The sequence below is a fragment of the Pteropus vampyrus genome, unplaced genomic scaffold (assembly GCF_000151845.1).
Source record: "Pteropus vampyrus isolate Shadow unplaced genomic scaffold, Pvam_2.0 Scaffold145, whole genome shotgun sequence".
NCBI classification, from domain to species: domain Eukaryota; kingdom Metazoa; phylum Chordata; class Mammalia; order Chiroptera; family Pteropodidae; genus Pteropus; species Pteropus vampyrus.
This window is the reverse complement of record NW_011888926.1, coordinates 2279778-2301994: the sequence shown is the minus strand read 5'-3', so window position 1 is coordinate 2301994 and position 22217 is coordinate 2279778. Positions and strand designations below refer to the sequence as shown.

Here is a 22217-nt window from a genome sequence, read left to right as displayed (position 1 = left end):
AAAAGGCTCTCAGAAATGTTCACGATGAAAACAAATGGAAAGAAATGCTGCCCCAAAGTAAAATCTAGTCGATTTTCTTGGTTCAAACGGCATTATGATGGATATTTTGGTGGCAGATGTTAACAAGACTTATTGCGGTGATCATTTTGCAATATATACATATACTGAATCATTATGTTGTATGCCTGAAACTAATGTCAACTATGTCGATTAAAAAAACAGCATTTATTAAGCACCTATATATGTCATGTACTATGCCAGGTGCACACATGCACACGCGCGTGCGCACACACACACGCATATATCCTAATCTGTCTAACAGAAATGATTACCTTGCAAGGTTGTTGGGAGGATTAAAGTATATATATCTATACATATATCTATTACAGCCTTCCTATTGGACAGATGATGACATAGAAAGTGAAGAAGTGACTTGTTTGTGGCCACGATGCTATTAAGTGATAGAATGAAAATCCAAACCCAGGTCTGGCTCAAAATCGAGAGAGAACTTTCCACTGAGCCATAGTTATATCTATCCAAACAGCCATATCCTTCACCGATAATATAACAGGCGTTGCTAACATTTATCTAGTTCTCTCATGTGGCAAGCACTGTGCTAAACAACTTATGTATATGATCTCATTTAATCCTCACAATCTCCACTTTACAGTTGAGGACACTGAGTTTTATACATGTTCAGTAATTGCTTTGTTCCCACAGCTGGTAAGGAAAAGGACCAGAGTTGAACCCAGGTCTAATTCCAGAACCCAATCTTTAATCACTGCATCAGACTGCAGGATACTCAACTCTAGTGCAGGCTCCAACCAGGCAAGTCATTTGATAGTTGTCGCAATCTCCTTGTTAATTAAATGGAGAAACTGTTACTTGTCCTTCCCTATTTCACAGAGATATAAGAATTATAAAATGAGAATGTGTATACGCTTTAAGAAGGAAAATTGCTATATAAATCCAGGCACTGTCACAAGCTTCACTCAGATCTTCCCTCTTCCACAATCATAAAGGGCTTTCGCTGACATCATTAGCTCTCGAACATCCTCTGAAGTGGGTAGCATTATTATCTACACTTATCAAAAAGCTGAAGCACAAGATGATGTAATTTGCTAGTGGGTGCCAGAGCTGGGAATAATACCCAAGATTCTAACTCCCACTGCTTATGTTCTTATGGTAAATCCTATTTCTGTGTTTCAAACTTTACTGTAAAATAGACATGGGTAGAAATATTAGTGTCCACTTCAAAACACAGATTAAATAGAGAAATTAAATTCTCTACTGCAGTGACACTAATATAATTTCTAAGGCCCTTAATCTTCACGTTCCAGAGAAACTGCATAAAGAATCAAAAAGAAAAATTTTCATTTCCCTAGGAGAGATTTTAGCTCTTTAGTTTTCTCAAAAAACTCATTAATCTAAGGTTACAAAACTGAGTGAGTCATTACTTAGTTTCAATTGGTGAGTCTATAAGCTTCCAAAGGGAACATAGAACCTCAAAATTAAACTGTTCCATCATAAAATCTGAAAGAAGCATCGAATACATTCTCACATCATAAACACTTAATGCAACTATATTTTTTGACCTGAAAATTATTTGAACCTACCGATCCACAATACCCTGAGCTCAAAATTCAAATTCTAAAGCGAACTGCATCATTAAAACAATGACAAAAGCACACATGGCACTTTACAATCATTCTTCTCTTGTACAAAAGTCAAAATAAGTTTTGGGCTTCCCACTCGAGTCCCGCCACAGACACACACAAACCTTAAAATAAAATAAAAAAGCAGTAATGGGCCAATTCTCTGTGTACCATTTTGTATCTTAAATAGGGAATGAGTGTGTTCAGTCTAGTTTCCCAGATTATTAGCTCCTCCTAATTCTTGTTTTCTACCACAACAGAATGATCTTTCATTACTTGTTTGATAATCACATATTCTGAAATTATCACAATGGCCAGAGAGGAAATTAGGGGAGGAAATTTCCACTCTCAAAACTGAACTAAATAGCAGAGTCTACAGACACTTCATTATTACTTACTCTGACTGAATTAGATTTATAAATTAAAAAAAAAACAAAAAACCTGTTATTTTGTTCTAGTGACAAAAATTAAGTCATAGGAACCCAAAGGGCTGTTCTACTAATGTCAAGAGAATTTGCTTCTTGAGTAGCTTGAGACATCTATGTTCACTCTTAGCTTCATAATACAAGTCTTACCACCTTAATATGGGCGGAGAGGAAAGTAATTAATGACATAGGACTCCCAGTTTTTTTTCAGAGGTTGTTTTAATACATTAGCTCATCTTTCCTTTGAAAGAAAAATTTTTGTCTTGGTTTCTATAATTGAAAACAATCAAATTGGGTCAGGGGCTTTAAGGCCTCTTGAACTGTAAGGTGAGTATGAATCACCTGCAGATCATATTAAAATGCAGAACGCAATTCAGATGGTCTGGGACTGCACGTCCAATGATCTCCCAGGTTATGTCAAGGCTACTGCTTGACACACAACATTGAGTATCAAAACTCTAACGAATGTTTCCAAATAGAAATAGCCTCAATCAGATGTTTATTCTCAAAAAATACAGGCTCTGCCAAGAGTTTGCAAAGGGAGATGATATTCTAGAGCCTAAACAAGGTATGCACGCTCTCTCTCTCTTTTCTGTGATATTTACCAGCTGGTTGTAAACCCAATGTAATAGCTTAATAAAGGGCATGTCCACTGTGCTAATAATTTATTAGGGCTTGACTAGGGCATGTATGGATGAACATAAAATTTCAAGCCTTTTGTAATAAAAGAGTTGATTCAAAATACATATTTTTAAATTATTTCAAATACTAATGAATAAATAATGTTTACAAATAGTTTATGAGAATCATTTAGGATTAATAACTTTCATTTCTCACGAAATAAATAGCTCATGTACTAAAGAAGACACCTTTCCTTAAGCCCAAAGGAAAAGAAAGCCCAACAAAAATAAAATCAAGCCCACAGCACAGTCATAATATTATTTTTAGTGAGGAAAATACCAAGATTGAGACATAAAAAAGTTTATAAGGAGAATTACATGGTATTAAATTTGTCCCAGAACCTGGGGGAGGGTTCAGGGAAAGAGAACAGCTGGTAAACTTAAGAAAGATTTTAACCGGAAAGATTACTCATGAGGCCAATAGTCCATTCTCCTTAAGAAAACCAATTAACATCCACAAACTTTCAATTTTAGGTTTTCAATGATGCTTTCCTTTCATATGACCAACCTCTTCTGCAAAATTCAACCAACCGTCCTAACAATTAAGCTGGTGATAGGTTCAGCTGGCTATACTCCATGTTTACCCTTAGATGCTTTTGAAGCCAGTGAGGGTAAAATTCATAGTGGAAAGAGCAAGAGTAAACGGAGAATCACTTTTCTTCACACAGAAGGAAACCCCCATCGTGATCGTCTTTCCACACTTTGCAGGGTGAGGTGTCTCAATGCTTGTGTGCATTCTTCAGCCCCATAACTGTGAAGGTGGCAGCCGTCAGTTTCTCATAAACAAGAAACATGAGAGCAGCCGTGAGGACTGTCTGTAGCAGTTTGGCTTCAAGGCCTTTGTAGAGTCCCATGATCCCAAAACGCCTAAAAAAAAAAAAAAAAAAAAAGAGGTTTGGAAAAAATAAAAAGTTTTCTTTATAAAAGTCAACTCCTGCATCAAAGAAATAGGCTACTTTGACAGCTACTTGGCAGTTTTATCCTTAGAATCAAAACAAGCAATGGAAGTTTTATATATTAACAGACCTCTGTTGTCAAAGTACTTACCATCTTTAAAGGTATTTAGGGGACTGATTATAAAGTTTAGCATTCATGAGTCACCAACACTTTGTCTTTATAATCACCATTAATTAGTAAAATGCTGACAATACCCCAAATCTAGGATGCAGACCCTAAAACCTCCTAAAACCATCTTAATGTCAAAATCTGAGCTCTACCTAAGAACTTTTAGATCTTTAATGTTTCCTCAACTCAGTTACTTCAACTTTACAATACCTAAATGGTAAGAAAGCTGCAAATTGGTTTAGATCATTAGTCTCAAAAGAACTAGGCAAGGTGACAGAAATGAAAGTTACCTGATTCTCAGTCTTCCCATACATTTGATCTTCTAACCCAGTGGTTCTCAAACTTAGCACATGTCAGAATCACCGGAAGGGCTTGTTAAACCACAGATTGCTGGGTCTCATCCCCAGAATTTCCGATTTATTAAATCAGGGATGGTACTCAAGAATTTGTATTTCTAATCAGCTGACCAGGTGCCAGCCTGGAAGCCAGTCCTTTAGAGCCACTGCTCTAACCAGAGAAGAACGCTTTAGCTCAAACCAGGCGTTCAAAGTAAATGACCTCTCCAAAGCTATTTGTTGAGAGTGAATTAATCTCATCTGCTAGTGCATTGGCAACTCTAGGCCTATATACAGCACAAACACTGAGAAATTAAAGCTAATCAAGTGCTCCATGCAGACGCTTTTCTATCTCTTATATATTTGCTATGTGTGAAAACCTATTATTTGGAATAAATCATGTGATAAAAAGGAATAAAAAGCTTTGACCCGTGAATTTCTAGTTCATTAATTTACGTGAATTATGTTCCCTGAAGAAGTCCACCTCAGTGTTTCTCAAGGTGAGGTCTGCTATGAAATAATAGAAAATACAGATATTGGTCTCTGTCCCAGGTTCCCGGCCCAGAGCTCCCAACCATTGTAATTACTGGAGTGATAAGAGCACTGGAAGCATCTCTTGCTCTAATATTTGCTCTTTGACCCTGGTTCCTGACACAGAGTTCCTAAACTCTCTTAGAATATCCTGTGTAACTGCAGTGTCTTTTGTTGTAATGAGGTGACTCTTGGGCTCCTGGATGGGGGATGGTCACCTGAAACTTGGCTCTTTCAGCCCGACCCCCTATTCTCCAGAGAGGGGAGAGGGGCTGGAAATGGACTTAAGGATGGATCATGACCGTGCGATGAAGCCTCCATAAAAAAACGCAAAAGTATGCGGTTCCAAGAGCCTCCAGGAGGGTGAATACATCCATGTACCAGAAAGGTGACGCACTCCACGTCCACAGGGACAGAAGCTCCTGTGCTCAGAATACTCCAGTCCTCACTCTATGTATCTCTTCCTCTGGCTGTTCATCTGTACTCTTTAATATATCCTAAGGATTTCCCTGAGTTCTGTGAGCTGTTCTAGCAAATAATCGAATCCAAGGGAGAGGAGGTCATAGGAACCTCTAACATGTAGCAAAGTCAGACAGAGGTTGTGGGTAACCCGGGTACCTACTACTTGCAATTAGCATCTGAAGTAGGTGGGGAGTCTCATGAAATTGAGACCTTAACCTGAAGGATCTGATGTTATCTCCATGTAGACAGTGCCAGAATTGAGTTAAATCGTTGGACACCCATCTGGTGTCACGCAGAATTGCTTGGTGTGGGGAAAAAAGCCCACACATTTGGTGACCAGAAGTGTCAGAGAGAAGTGTTCTGTGTGAGTAGTAAAGGAGAGATACCCAAGAGTATAGGTTTTCTTTATATCGATTCACATCAGGCTCGCCAGGGTTTGTTTAGAAATGAAGACTGCAAGGCTTTAGCCCAGAGCGGGGCATGAATTTATATTTTAACAAGCACTTCCAGTGATTCTTAACCAATCAAAAGTTTGAGGAGGGCTGGCACGGTCCAGTGCACTGTACAATATGGGTTACTAACCTGGCAATGAAAATTTAAAAAATTCAGTTTCTCAGTTGCACAGGCTATATTTCAAGTGCTCAACAGCCACATGTGGTCAGTGGCAATCTAGTTGTAGAATATTCTAGTAGATGAATGGTCTTCATTCATTCAATAATTCCTGAGTGCTTACTGAGCATTTGAGTTTGAACATCTGGCTCTGCCTCTATCCGTCTAGTGATGGGCAAGTCACTTGCTCTAAACCTGTTTCATGGTCTGCAACAATGGAAATATAGTCACCTGTCTACACTCGCAAGGCTGAGTGAGAATCAGACAGGATAAAGGATGTAAACACACACTGGATTCGAAAATCACATAACCCTTTAGATTTCTGGTCAACACTACCTTCTTAACTTTCTTATTAACTACACCATTCTTAGCTCTCACAGTGCTGGTAGAAAAAGAAGCTGATGTCTTTTTTCGGGGTTAATTTGGCTATGTCAACATTTTACATGTTTGAACTCCTTAACCAGGTATTTCTACTTCAAAAAATTTTCTCTATAATTATAATCACTCAAGTTGACAAAGCTAAATTTACGGGCTATTCATTCAGCAATGTTTGTAAAAGTAAAAGCCTGGAAAAAACACTAAATATCCATCAATAAATGTGTTGGTCAATAAATTATAGTCATATAACAGAAGACAAGGCAGTCACTACAAAAAATACATATATCGATGTGAAGAATTATTTGTGATATTAAGTTTATAAAAAGGTTAAGCTGCAAAACAGTATTACCATATGATTCCACTTATATAAAAATAAATACCCAAATATATGTTTGATATAATATTCTGGAAACATATACTCTTAACTGTTAAGTGACTACCTCTTAAAAAAAGGAGAGAAAACAGAGTAAGTATTCATGTATTTATAGATTTACTAAAGTTAACTAACTTCAACTTGATGAGTTTTGAGTGATGTATATACCCACGAAACTATCACCACATTCCAGATGGTGAACTTGGCCAACAGCCCCCAAAGTATCTCCATGTCCCTTTATAATCATGCCTTCCCTCCACATACCCTGACCCCAGGTAGCCACTGATCTGCTTTCTGTCTCTACGGATTATTTGCATTTTCTAAGTTTCACATAAGTGGAACCAGAGAGCATGAATTCTTTTTGTCTGACTTCTTTCACTCAGCATAATTATTTTGAGATTTATCCATGTTGTTGCACAAATCAATAATTCCTTCATTTCTGAGGAGTATTCCACTATACAGATATATCATAATGTATGTGTCTATTTACCCGATGACGGACATTTGGGTTGTTTCCAGTTTTTGAGTCTTACAAATAAAGCTGCTACCAACATTTGTGTACGGGTTTTTGTACAGACACATTTCATTTCCATTGGGTAAATATCTTGAAGTGGAATGGCCAGGTCCTAGGAGAGGTGTGTGTTTAGCATTTTAAGAAAACGCCCAGCTGCTTTCCAAAGTGGAAGTACCATTCTATATTCCCACCAGCAGCACATGAACGTTGTGGTTGCTCTACATTCTTGCCAACACTTGGTATGGTACACAATTATTTTTTACTTTATACCAATTCTTTATTTTTGGTTTTATATTTTATCCTAAGCATGTTCTATTATTATAATAAATTTATTTTCAAAATATCTTACATCTAGGAATAGTAATAGAGCAGCTTTTGGAGGCCCCTGGCTTATTTGATGTCCCTCAGGTCAGTGTCTAAATGAAACAGGAAAATGACCAAAGTACCTGCCTCATAGGACTATTGTTAGGATTAAGTGAGACTGTCCCACATACAGCATCGAGCTACGTGTCTGCCACAAAGCGAACACTCAGAAATGTTAGCTGCTCTTATCAACATTACTGTCGTCATCATTATGATGATGACTGTTATCACTCTTTCTTCTTCCCGCTCCCTTTCTCACTATGACTACTGCTCTATTATACCTGCTTACTTGCATCTACGAGAGAAGCCACAAGATATGTCACTGGTGGAAGCACTACTCAGGCAGAACAGTCTCCGTCAGATTTTAGAGGGTCCTCTTTCTAAAGGAGCTCTGTGTATTTGTAACTAACAAAGAATAAGAACCTGAACTTTTCCATAATTTTCCAAAATGCTGTCATATAATTGTACTAACACCCCTAAATTAGAAATGTCTGAGCACAGCATGCAAGGGGGAGGTTTCTAGGTTGCCAGTGCCAGGGCAGTAGTGCCAGTTAAGCAAATCCAACCACTCCTTGGCAGATGTGACAGATGTGAGGACAGATGTGAAGCACCTACAATGCTCACCTTATCCTCTGGTGAAGAAGATAGAGAATGTTGCGAAGGCTCCCCAGTGTTCTGTTTTCTGGGTTGAGTCTGTGACGTCCAAACTGGGGGAGAAGAAAAATAAACAAATGACTGTTTAGTACTACTTTCTTTATCTTAATTTCTACTTGCAGAAGAAATTATGTTGGAGTAATATCTTATAGCGTACGGTAATAAAAATATCCCATTAATATGTGGATTTTGCTAATCCTCTATTTTTCAATGAAATAAATTAAATATTTCAATGAAATAAGTAAAAATAAGAGATTTTTTTTCAATGAAGCAACCATGAGAATTTTCACTTCACAGAGAATTATGGGGAAAATTCTACATCAAAAGAAAAAAACCATGCCCACAATGAAGACTTAGATATTGATGGTATGGCTTAACTTCCAAGCCTTTAAGAAGTTCTGATAAACATTAATCAACTAGAACCACTGCCATCTAAGCTCTTCGCATTATATGTTCACATTCTAAAAGTGTCAAGATACATTTACTTCGGTGCTACTGAATTCCTTTATATTAAGTACCAATTTTAAAATAATTTCTTAGTAAAAATACTTTTAACAGAAGGTAATAATTTTTTTGAACTGAAACACTCTCACTACCACATCCATTTTTTCCACCAATAAGTCTTTTAAATTTTCTTCTCCAAAACAGATCTTGAATCTGTCCACATTCTCTCCACAGCTACCACTGTAGTCTAGGTCACCATCACTTCTCACCTGTGTTACTGAAATGGCCTCCTACTGACCCCCTACCCCTTTTTCTCTTAGCCCCTGACCAATCTGCCATACGACAGCCACAGTACTCTTTTCGAACTGTAAAATCAGATCACATTACTCCCTAGTGCAAAGCCCTTCAGAGGCTTTTCCCACTGTGTTGAGAATAAAATCTAGAATCCTCATCTACAGCCTTCCCTGTTACTTTTCCAATCTCATCCTGCGTCACTCTCTAGTCATAGTGGCCTTTCAGTTCCTTGGATTCACTAAGCTCTTAGCACATCGTGTTCCCTCTACCTAGAATGCTCTTTGCACAGATGGATCCTTATCCTTCTTTAAGTCTTGATGTACACATCCCTTCTCAGAGGAGCCCATCCCCATCATCCTATCTAAGAAAATCCCATCATGCCCCTCTCTGCTGAATCACAGAATGCTGCTCTCTTCCTATGAGCTTTCTTTTCTCAATCTGTAATTACCTTTTTATTTTGCTTATTTACCTGTTCATTCTCTCCTCAATTACCTCCAGGAGAGCAGGGATTATGACTGTTTTATTTACCATGTGTACCCAGCTCCTCACATAAACTGGATGCTTAATAAATATTTCAATGAATAAGTAACTGAATGAATGAAAAAAAAAATTAGAAAGTGTTCCCAAAAAGCCAAATCATGAATTCCTCCTGAATAAACTAAAGGAATCAACTTCTTCCCTGGTAAATAATCTGCCTTAGGACATCAAGCGAATCAACTCAAATGAGAAGGAAGCAAACTTATACTTTCTGGAGGTGCTTAGAGAATTTTCCTTCCCATTCTGGTTTTCTGAGATACTATGTTACCTAAGAAATTGCAAATGTAAACTTCATTTTAAATTAAAATAAGAAAACAACCAATAGCTAGCCTGGTTAGCAGAATATCAAATATAAAAATGAATGAGCTCTGGTCTACCAACTGACGACTTTATTGCTTTTCTAACACAGGCTTGAAAGAAAGAAACCAGGTATTTTAGAGTGCTGTTTGACAAACACAGGATGAAGTCCAGCACTCACCCTCAGAATCGACTGGACCGTCTGCATGGGATAGGTGACTATGGTGGCAATTGCTTTGGCTACTGCACCAATGATGAACACATCCAAAGAGGAAAGCTGGAAAGCAAGGACAGAATGAATCACACCAATCCTAACAACAGGACAATGCAGAGATTATTATTTGCTGCTTTCAAAATGAGGGATTACCTTTTTTCGTTTCTTTAAAAGCTGCCGTTTTAAACCTTCATAGAACATGAAATGGATGGCGGGATTGAAGACCAAGAGCAAGGAGGGAAATGTGCCATTCCATAAAGACAAGAGTCCTTCATCTCGGACGATCTGGTGAAAAGCATCTAAGCAAGAGATCAAGGATATCTAATGACAATCCCCTAACTAGAGACGACAAGGTGAATTCTGTTCAAATGTACCCAAAATAGAAACCACACTGGGTCTATCAAGATTTCCTTCTTGCAATGATATTTTAGGGTCAAGTTCATTAGTTAACTACTTTTTGATAATTACCAGACACTGACAGTCACCAAGTTATTGAGAGACAACTTCAATCATGGGCAATTACTTTCATGACAATTCTGACAATCTAAGGTCAGAATGTCAAGTTTTCCTAAGTTATCATCCCCACTACTGGGAACTCTGTCTTACGGAGAACTGAGAATTGATTACCCATGTGTTTCACAACAAAGTCCAGTACGACAAAAAGACAACATAGTTCCTTGGAGTCCCTTTATAGGATTGACTTATAAGAAAACCGCTGTTCTTATTTCAAAAATAGGAAAGAAGAATCTGGCAGTGTGATGCTATCAAAAAGCAGAGCTCAAAGATACCTGACACTAATCTGGTATCTTTATCCAAAGACAACACTAGAGGGGGGAAAAAAGTACAGTGGATTATTCTTTAGAAATATTCACCCCCTCCCACCCACACCCCATGGGAGCAGTTACTTGTCTACCCCTTGTCTTTGGGCTTGGCCACGTGATACGCTTTGGCCAAGAGGATGTTAGCAGACAAGATGCAAACAGGGGCTTGAAATGCGCTTGTACGACTGGGTGTGTCCTCTTGTGTTTTCGCCATCACCAAAAGAACATCATGCTCAGGCTGGACCCAGGAGGATGATGAGACACGTAGAGCTGAGACTCCCAGGCGGGGTTCAGCCTAGATGAGTCAAATCCCTGTCAATCCACAGACACATGAGCTAAACAAATGCTTACTGTTGGACTCTGAGATATGAAGTTGTCTTTTATATAGCATTATCTATATAGCATTATCGTGGTAATAAATTCCAGATACAAAAAGAAAACCCTTAAACAGAAACTCACTCAAGAGACTCTTACCAAAAATACCTCTGTAGTTGGTCGGTACAATGTCTTCGTTCCTAAATTTTGCCCCCTGCAGCTTCAGTCTGGTGTTTACCACCCAGAGCGGGGTTGTCAGCAACACATTCACCACTCCTGTGAAGACGGGGAGACAAAGGGAAAGCAAAATGTAAACTTTTAAGCTGTCTTATGTTAAAGCTAATTAATGTTCCATTCATACTTCTGCCACTGAGCTAATATAAGACTTAAGGTAAGGTGTCTCTTTGTGCCAGGGTACAACACAAGCCACTACTGTTAGAAGCAATTCAGAAGCTTTGCTGACAGTAAACTGGCTGGCAGTAGTCCCTGTCCACGTAAAAAGAGTAATGAGTTTCCTCATTTGTATAACAGGATGCAATCCATCTGTCAATTTATGTAATATCCAAAGTAGAAATTTTGATGATATAGCTTTAAATACAATTTTTTGATAACAGCTTTAAGGGAGGGGAAGTGGCTTACTGATCACATGCTAAGTTGATGACAACATCAGCTAAAACACACAATTTACAAGTTTCCTGTAAGTAGCTCACATGGTTTTAAGTGCATATGAATCTGGTACAATGGGTGACAGGTGGGAGAAAGTGGTGACATTGGAAAGTGCCTCCACAGGGATTAGTGGATCACAGAAAAGTTCTTCATCACTTAGGGAATTAGGACAAGCAGGCGGCAAGCAAGAGTTAGGAACTGTGACAAAACACCTGAAACGGCTTCACAAGCATCATGATCCTTACAAGCTTAAGGCTGGGGATCCTGGCCTTAAGGAACAACACAATGAGCCAGGTGCTTCTGTTCTGAAAACACATGATCCCAATTTAACACCATCTTGAGATATTAAAATACTTCTCATCAGTCCTGAAATAATTTAAAAAAAAAAACACCAGAGTCGTAACAAAGTACTTGACACATAAGACATACTTTATAAATATTTCTTAAACAAATATTGAACAAATGAACCAGTGAACAGACTCAGCAAACAACCATACACAAACTATCTGGCTCTAGCCATGTGATGAAGAACCAAGAGGCGCAATCCTAAGGGAGAGAAATCTTCTTTCACTAAAAGTCATTTAAACACAACAGGATAAAGAATGTTTCGATTTAAGGAATCTCAAAACATACCACACGGAAAACACAGTCTAACCAAGAATAAGTTTGTGAGACAGCCAAAAGATTCAAATTCTATTTTTCCATTTGTCGCATACAGTTGCAAAATAAAATATTTTGCTACCTCTCTCTCAGGAGCATTCTGAGAACACATTTCTCAAAATAAAAGACATTATCAAATAATTTTATGAGTTATATTTGTTATATTTTTATAGTCAGAACACCAAGGAGTCCTCTTTAGTTATGACTCTATTCATACATTGTCACTTGAGGCATTGATCATAATGTGAGTAAGTCTTACCTAGAGATTCTTGCTAGTCTCGTTTTTAAAAAGCACCAGTGCCCAAGAGGCCAAGATAGAAGAATGTGTCCATATGTGCTCATTTGCCCAGACTTTACAATGTATTCCTATTCAATGCGCGGTACATGTCACTTATAGAAAAATTAATAGCCAGAGAAACCAGACTAGAAAATGCTTCATCTGGGCAGTCCACTTTTTTTTTTTTTTAAATAAAGGAGATGGGAGAACTCAGAACCAGAGAGCACAAGCATCCATGGATACTGTAGACATGCACAGTGTACATACTCTTCTAAACAAGTGAAACAGGTTATGAATTAAATAAATTCTCTAGAAATCAAAATTCCCTTTACATTCTATTCAAGAGGTAAGTACACACAAAACATGTCAGAGGCAATGCAGCCACGACTAAGATTTAACCATTCTTTAAAATTCTGCTTTCACATTCCCTTTATTAACACCAGTTGAAAGACTGAGATGATTCTAAGGCCAACCTCAAGTACAAAAATGCACTACATCATTTAAAGAAGAGAATATAAAGTTCTTGTAAAAACAGTTTGTATTTCAAAGCTTTTTATCAAGTACTTTGTTCATTCAAGCCACAACAGAAAGCTATTTTTTAAACATTAAAATTTTATGAGTTCTTGGAAAAGACACTCAAAGTACTTGAGGATCCAAAACTTTGCTAAAGACTTACAACCTATATAATCAAGCAAAGACAACATTTAATGGATGAAAAACGAGCTACAAACGGTCATGATGAGTGATTCCAACTCTTACCAACGCACCACAGATATGGCTGAAGGATAAACAAGGCTGTCTGCTTACTTATGAGCCTGTGTAGAAAATTCTTCCTTTTGTGCCAAGCTGTGGCTCTTACTTCACCTCTAGGATGAGAAATACTAATACTTTACCTACTTAATGACAGATTTTTTGCCTTTCAGTTTGAATGATTTTTTTTTCTTTGTAAAAAATCATTTACAGAAAAACAGAACCAAAATTAAGAGATGAAGAACAGTTGCTGAACACACTATTCACTGATTCAAGGAATAACTGGAACATAGCTATTTACTTCTGAAATCTTGAAAACAAAGTTTTACCAGCAGTGAGTCTCCTTTGGTAAAGAGAGAAAACAAAAAGGAAGTATGCTAGTTGGGTATGTATTTGTGGGAAATATGGACAATGCCCACTGATATAAAAAAAACACAGATCAAGGCCATAAATCTAACCATTTGGCTCCTATGAAAGAATGTGACTGGATAAACAATAGGAAAAAAAAAGTGCCTTACCAAAGTTAAGGATGGAGAGCAGGAAATGAATATAAATTGTCACAACAATAACACCACTGGCATTCAAAAAGAGTTATTGGTAAAAATCCCAATTCATAAAAATGACAAATATCTTCTTCATTTAAGTTACCTGTAAGGTTCTGTTCCCAAATTCTTCCCCAGGGTATCAAGCTATACAATGAATGAATGAATGAATGAATGAATGAATGAATGAATGAATAAAGCAAATGTCTACGTTTCAGGCAGAATCTGAATAACAATAATACTGTTCCTCGTTCTCCTTGGAGATAATGACTCATTTCTACAGTGATTACACTACAATGACAGGGCTCACAGCAGGAAGAAAAAGGCATTCTAATCATTATCAAATGCATAGGTATTAAGATACAAAAACATGTTACGAGAAGCTTAAAACTCACAAAAGTAATTTTCAAGGAATTCCCTACCTTCAGAAAAAGAGAGAAACTATATCAGAGAATCTCAATTATGAAATTTTATAATTATATCTCAACTTTAAAATTCACTTGACGACAGTCTTAACTGTGACTCTACTGACATTTTGGGCTGGATAATTCCTTGTGTGTGTATGTGTGCGGGGGGTCTGATTGTGTAGGATGTTTAGCAGTATCCCTGGTCTCTACCCACTAGATGCCAGTAGCAACCCCCAGCTGTGACAACCAAAAATGCCTCCAGACATGTGTCATATGTTCCCAGTGAGTCAAATCAGCCTCAGCTGAGAACCACAGTTCTAATTCAATCGCCAAGTCATTCTTCACTTCATTTTCCAAAGTTTCAAAAGGCAGAAATTCACTCTAATCCACAATGGCCTATTTTTTCCAACAGCTATTAGAAATTTAATTTTTACTGACATTAAATCTATCTTCTTAATGCAAATGGAAACATATGACATTAGTAGTTTTTTGTTTTTTTTTTTTAATGTGAGGTAAATTAGCAGTTCTAATATGACTTTATGTGTACTTTAGGATAAGTCAATGTACTGTGGTCCTGGCCCAATTCCATTGGGTAGTACAGAACAAGTATAATCCCTCTTCCACAAGTCATTCATCCATGGTCTGCTCATCAAAAATATATTGCGTCTAGTATGTGATAAGCCCTGTCCTAGGTGCTGACAATACAGCAGTAAATAAATATGAAAATCCCTGTCCTCATGAAGCTGACATTCTAATGGTATAAGACTAGAAAAATAAGTAAAATACGTAGTATGTTACAGGATAGGATTAAGGAGAAAATTTAAGTAAAAATTTAAGCAGAGAAGGAAGATAGCATATTGGGGATAGAAATGCCTATTTTAGATGTTGTGGCCATTTAAGAGAAAGATCTTAAAGGAGTGAAGGAGTGCGCCATGCAGTCACCAGGCAGAGAAAGCAGCAAGCACAGGCCCCGAGGCAGAAGACGTCAGGAGTGTTCAGGGAGGAGGAGAGGCCAGTGTGGCAGCAGCAGTGTGAGTGGAGAGAAGGACAGGAGGGCCAGGACAGAAGGGCTTTGTAGGACAAGGTAAGGGCTCTGACTTTTACTCTGAGATGAGAAGCAACAGGAGGACTTTGAAAAGAGAAATAATATGATCCCATTTATGTTTTAACATCACACTGGCTGCTGTGTTGAAGACAGACTGAAGAGGATCAAAGGAGGAAGCACGACATCAGTTAGAAGACTGAAGATAATCCAGGCAAGATTTGATGGTGGTTTGGACTCGTGTGGTAGAGGAGGCAAGTGATCAAATTCTGGAGACCATGCAAAGAAAGAGGCAATAGGATCTGCTCATAGATTGCAGGTGGGGTGAGAGAGGGAATAAATCCAAGATTTTTGGTAGGGCAACTGGAAGACTAGAGCTGCCACTTAGTACAGTGGAGATTAGAGAAGGAGCAGTCTTTTAAATTTAATTTATTCATTCAACATTTAATCAGCACCTTCTATGTAGCAGAAACCATGTTAAAACACTGGGGATGCTGAGAGAACAAAAATGTAATCTTTGTCTTTAAGCGGTTCACTGTCTAGTAAAAGATAAAGACAAACATACAGACTCTTATTACACAGTAGAGTGAGCACTAAGACAGAGGTATACACTATGCTGGAACACACAGGATGGGCGCCTAACCCAGAATGAAACCTGGGGCTGGTCGATGAGAAACAGAAAAGGTTTCCTGAAGAGGAGGTAGCTTGAGCTGAGAATAAAAGGATAAATAGGAGTTAATAAGATGAATAAAACAGCAAGATTGTATCAGACAGACATCAGCAGCTATAAAGGAATGAAGTTACTAAATGGCTTGATATATTCAAGGAATCACAGTTTGGCATGGGAAGATGGGAACAGTAAAGATCAAAATAGAGGGATATTACAGTGCATCTTGTATGTTAGGCTCTTATCCTGTGTAAGGGGTATGGGGGCGTTGTATGTTGAGAGCGCCATTACTTTATCCTGTATGCAAGCGACAGACTCTGAAGGGTTTGAAGCTGGGAGTAATACATCATATGTGGGTTTCAGAATAGCAGTTCTCAACCATCTCTCTAACAAGACAGGTAACAGATGATGCTCACAACGGACAGAGACCCATCGGCTCTCCCTACATGTCAACGGTAATTCCACCCTTTTCTCACACCCTCAAGATAACACTTTAGAATGTAAGGAACTGGAATGATATTACTACACTGGGATCTCTTTTAACCTGCTTCACATAATGGACTCGCCAGTTAAATCTGTGTTCCACTTTGCCTTTATAAAACATACTGGCAGATGCTCACAGCACACTGAAAACCTGTGGCCACTAGGTTACTTTCTACTATGCCCATGTTCATCTACTTCCGTCCCAACTGAGCTTTATGCTTACCAAGAGTGAATTATGTCTTTTCTCAAACATGATTATGTCAGTTGTATCTGTTACTGTAGGCAAAGAATTATAGGTATGGGTTATAAAAATAAAAATTAAAAAAAGGCACAAAACTCCCATCAGTGAACTGATATGCCTTGGCCATACGTCAAAAAATCGAAACAGTTGTGTTAGGTATAGGGGAATCCACTGTAATCATGAACTGTGTAAGAGTTAGAAAACAAGCAGAGAGCACAGTGAGGATAACGAGGCATAATGACATGTCAGATACAGCACATAAATAGCTCTAGGCAATTAAAAAGAAAAAGAAAATCATACTAGACTGCCATGTGCTGCAATTATGCAAAAAAGAAGGTTCCCTCTGTACAGGATAATCTTGGATCTCTTCTGATATTTTTTCTCAAGTGAACAAATCTCAAACTTGAGTTCTTTGGGTTCTGACACTGTTTGAAAACTATTCTAGAAAGACTACTTGGGCAAGACGATGCGAAGTTCATGAGGGTTAGTGAGGAAGACCTCAGAGATAAGGAGATCAGAATCGAGCAATGGTCCAAATGAGAGATGATGGCCCTTGATTTGGGGAAATGGCTATGAATATGGAAAAGAGGAAATAAATTAGAGATTTAGGAGATAGACTGATGGTTCTTTATGACCAAGTGGCCATGGAGGCTGAGAGCAGCCTCTACGATGACTCCCCGATTTCTATCCTGAGTTACCTACCTATACATATTCATTGATTTTCTTAGATAATGAAATCCTGTATGTTATACTCTATGTAAAAGCAGGACTGGTGGGAGTGAAGGTGGTCAAAGGTACAAATTTCCAGTTGTAAAATAAATAAGTCATGGAAATGTAATGTACAGCACAATGACTACAGTTAATAATACTGTATTGTACATAGGAAGGTTACTAAGAGCAGATTTAAAAGTTCTTACCACAAGGAAAAAAATTTTGTAACTATGTGTGGTGATGGATGTTAACTAGACTTATTGGGGTGATCATTTTGCACTATATATATGTATCAAATCATGATGATGTACACCTGAAACTAATGCTATATGTCAATTATATCTCAATTTTAAAAAGCTGGTCCAAGTGAAAGTTAATTAGATCAAAATCAACCTAAGACTAAAAAATGAGAGTATTAACCAGAAGAAAGGCTCAGGGACCAAGCAAAAAAACAGTAGTGGTCTCATTCAGGTGAGACCCAGTAGCTACTTTTTAATGAAATAATTTTAACTTAAAATGGACATTTACATTATTCAATTGTGTGGCTCTCAAATTAATAACTTTTCAAAGAATATATCAAAAATTATTGAGAAACATGGCAGAGTGAGAGACGTCCCCAGATCTCTCCCCTTGAAACAACAATAAGCTGAACACCTAAAACTCAACAAAAAACACCCAAACTGCACACCAGCATGTCTGAGCATGGGATCTGCACATAAGAGCTACCACAGGTCAGAACCCCGGGTGTTGGGCAGTAGACTGGGAGGAACAAAGAAGCTGCCTCTCACAGCTTCTGGAGCTCCTTGCAGGAGGAGGGGGAGGGGAGAAGGAGCGGCAAGTTCAGGAGGCGAGTTCCCTGAACAGCCCTGCCTGAGAGAGTTGTGAGCTCCCCGTGGCTGGCTGGCTCAGGGCCCAGTCATCAGGGCAGAAAGCAGAGAAATAACAGTTGATTTTTACCAGCCACAGTTGCAAAACCAAGGCTGAGCTGCAGCCCTCAACCCAGAGGGCCCCTGCTCGCATACCCTCCGAGACGGAACACCGCAGAGCCCCAGGAGAACCTGAGCAAATGCTACCAAAACTGTTGCTAACACTGACAAAGCGAGCGTGATTAAATATCTACCAGAAAATAAAAAGGCATTTTTAAGGCTTTATATAAAGCAGGGATCCAAGAGGCTTAGGCGCCACCTACTGGAACCCAAAAGAAAAGCATCTTCTTTGCAACAAGCGAAAGAGACCTTTATATAATAAATCTTCTTTCTGGAAAAAAAGCAGAATACATTTCCATTATGCCCATGTGGAGAAATAGTCCATTAAACACCATGAACAACCAAGGTAACAAGGCATTTCAGAAAAAAAGAGAAAAATATCCAGAAAATAAGCTTACAGACATAGAACTATGCAACTTAAATGACAGAGAATTCAGGATGGTACTTCTGAAAAAACTCAGTGAGATCTGAAACGACTCATATCAACAATTTCAGAAATTGAAAAACCAAATAGATGAGCAGAACAAGGAGACTGAAACCCTCAAAAAGAACAGAATAGATCTTCTGGAGACAAAACAAAAAACAAAACAAAAAACAAAAAAAACACTGCAAGAGTTGAAAAATGAAATAGCAAGCTTGGGAAATAGAGTTGACCAACTGGAGGAAATGAGTAGTGATATCGAAGACAGAAATCTAGAAATAAATCAGAAGGAAGAAGAGAGAAACCGAAGAATGAAAAATAAAGAAAGAGAAATTTAAGAACTAGCTGATACCATCAGTAGAGGAAACATAAGAATAAAGGGCATTATCGAAGGCGAGGAAAAGGAACAGAGATTAGAAAACATTTTCAGAGAAATAGTTGACAAGAATTTCCCAAATCTAAGGAATGAGCTGGAGCCTGGAATTCAAGAAGTCAACAGAACACTCAATTATCTCAACCCAAAAAGGCCTTCACCAAGACACATTGTATTAAAATTATCAAAAATCAGTGACAAAGACAGAATTCTCAAGGCAGCCAGGGAGGAAAAAACAGTAACTTATAAAGGAAAACCCATTAGATTATCCTCGGACTTCTCAGCGCAAACCTTACAAGCCAGAAAGGAATGGAACCAAATATTTAAACTATTAAGTGAAAGGAACTACCAGCCTAGAATAATGTATCCAGCTAAGCTCTCCTTTAGATATGAAGAATAACTGGGTCAGAGAAGAAATAAAAAGAGAGATCAAGAGAAACATAGAAATGAATGATAATGATAGTACAACATATCAAAACTTTTGGGACACAGCAAAAGCGGTCATAAGAGGAAAGTTCATGTCATTACAGGCCTATCTCCAAAAACAAGAATGAGCCCAAATAAACAACCTAGTGCTTCATCTTAAAAAACCAGAAAAGGAAGAACAAATGAAGCTTAAAGTCAACAGAAGGAAAGAAATAATCAAAATTAGAGCAGAAATCAATGAAATTGAAAACAAACCAAAAAAAAAGATAGAAAAAATAAATGCAACAAAGAGTTGGTTCTTCGAGAAGGTTAATAAAATTGACAAACCCCTGGCTAGACTCACTAAAGAAAAAAGAAAAAGGACACAAATAAACAAAATCAGGGATGAAAGGGGAAATTACGACTGATATAGCAGAAATACAAAGGATCATACAAGAATATTATGAAAAAGTATATAACACCAAATTCAATAATCTAGAAGAAATGGACCAGTACTTAGAAAAATACAATCTTCCTAGACTGAATCAAGAACTGGAAAATCTAAATAGACTGATCAGCAGTATGGAAATTGAAACAATCATCAAAAACCTACCAAAAGTAAAAGTCCAGGACCAGATGGCTTCACCAGTAAATTCTACCAAACATTCAAAGAAAAAAACCAAAGAGTAGGCAATACTTCCCAACACATTTTATGAGGCCAATATTACTCTGATACCAAAACCTAGAAAAGATAACACAAAAAAAGAAAACTACAGACCAATATTTCTCATGAACACAGATGCAAAAATCCTAAATAAGATACTAGCAGACCGAATACAGCAATATATTAAAAAGATTATACACCACGATCAAGTGGGCTTCATCCCAGAGGCACAGGGATGGTTCAACATACACAAATCGATTAATGTGATACACTACATTAACAAATTAAAAAATAAGAATATGATCATATCAATAGATGCAAAAAAAGCCTTCGACAAGATACAGCATCCATTTATGATCAATACACTTAATAAAATCAGTATAGAAGGAAAGTACCTTAACCAATAAAGGCCACATATGACAAACCCTCAGCCAACATTATATTTAATGGTGAAAAACTAAAAATCTTCTCTTTAAGATCAGGAATTAGGCAAGGCTGTCCACTCTCGCCATGGTTATTCAATATAACATTGGAGGTCCTAGCGAGTGCAATCAGGCAAGAGAAATATATAAAAGGCATCCAAATAGGAACGAAGAAATCAAACTGTCACTATTTGCGGAGGACATGATTCTCTATACAGAAAACTCTAAAGACTCCACAAGAACACTACTAGAAACAATAAGCAAATACAGTAAAGTCTCTGGATACAAAAATCAATGTTCAAAAATCCATAGTGTTCCTATACTCTAATAATGAAGTGTCAGAAATATAAGTGGAAAAAATGATTCCTTTTGCAATTGCAACAAAAAGAATAAAATACCTAGGAATAAATTTAACAAAACAAGTGAAGGACCTATATAATGAAAACTATAAGACCCTATTAAAAGAAATTGAAGAAGATACAAAGAAATGGAAAGATATTCTGCGTTCTTGGATTAGAAGAATCAACATAGTTAAAACGACCGCATTACCTAAAGCATTATACAGATTTAATGCAATCTCCATCAAAATCTCATTGGCATTTGTTAAAGAAATGGAACAAAAAAAATCATCAGATTTGTATGGAAGCACAAAACACCCCAAATTGCCAAAGCCATCCTGAGAAAAAACGAGGCTGGAGGAATCACTGTGCCTGACTTCAAATTATACTACAAAGCGACAGTAATCAAAACGGCATGGTGTTGGCAGCAAAACAGACACACAAATCAGTGGAACAGAATCGAGAGTCCAGAAGTAAACCCATATTTACATGGGCAAATAATTTTCGACAAAAAAGCCAAAAACATACAGTGGAGAAAGGAAAGCCTCTTCAATAAATGGTGCTGGGAAAACTGGAAAGCCACCTGCAAAAGAATGAAACTAGACTTCTGTCTATCACCACACACCAAAATTAACTTAAAATGGATTACGGACCTAAATATAAGATCTGAAACAATAAAATGCATAGAAGAAAACATAGGAACTAAACTCAAGGACCTTGGACTTAAAGAGGATTTTATGAAATTGACTTCAAAAGCAAGGGAAGTAAAAGCTAACATAAATGAATGGGACTATATCAAACTAAAAAGATTCTGCTCAGCAAAAGAAATCGTCAACAAGATAAAGACAGAACCATCTGAATGGGAACATATATTTGCAAGCAACACCTCCAATAAGGGCCTAAGATCCAAAATATACAAAGAACTCATATGACTCAATAACAACAACAACAAAACACATGATCCAATTAAAAAATGGGCAGAGGACCTGAACAGACACTTTTCCCTAGAGGACATACAAATATATGAAAAGATGCTCAACATCGCTAGCTATTAGAGAAATGCAAATCAAAAGCACAATGAGATATCATCTCACACCTGTTAGAATAGTTATAATCAACAGGGCAAGTAATAACAAATGTTGGAGAGGATGCGGAGAAAAAGGAACCCTCATACACTGCTGGTGGGACTGCAATTG

At 37.6% G+C, this 22217-nt stretch overlaps 1 protein-coding gene across 1 annotated transcript in view; it reads right to left on the bottom strand.

Annotated features, from left to right (window-relative positions):
* Nucleotides 1-2280: 2280 nt before the first annotated feature.
* Nucleotides 2281-22217, bottom strand: part of SLC25A17 (solute carrier family 25 member 17) — a 38665-nt gene continuing 18728 nt past the window's right edge. The window contains exons 3-7 of the mRNA XM_023535865.1: nucleotides 11126-11242; nucleotides 9984-10129; nucleotides 9798-9893; nucleotides 8015-8097; nucleotides 2281-3627 (exon numbers count right to left, since the gene is read on the bottom strand). Of these exons, the coding sequence (XP_023391633.1) occupies nucleotides 3480-3627; nucleotides 8015-8097; nucleotides 9798-9893; nucleotides 9984-10129; nucleotides 11126-11242 (590 nt within the window). The 3' untranslated portion in view covers nucleotides 2281-3479. The remainder of the gene's footprint in view (nucleotides 3628-8014; nucleotides 8098-9797; nucleotides 9894-9983; nucleotides 10130-11125; nucleotides 11243-22217) is intronic.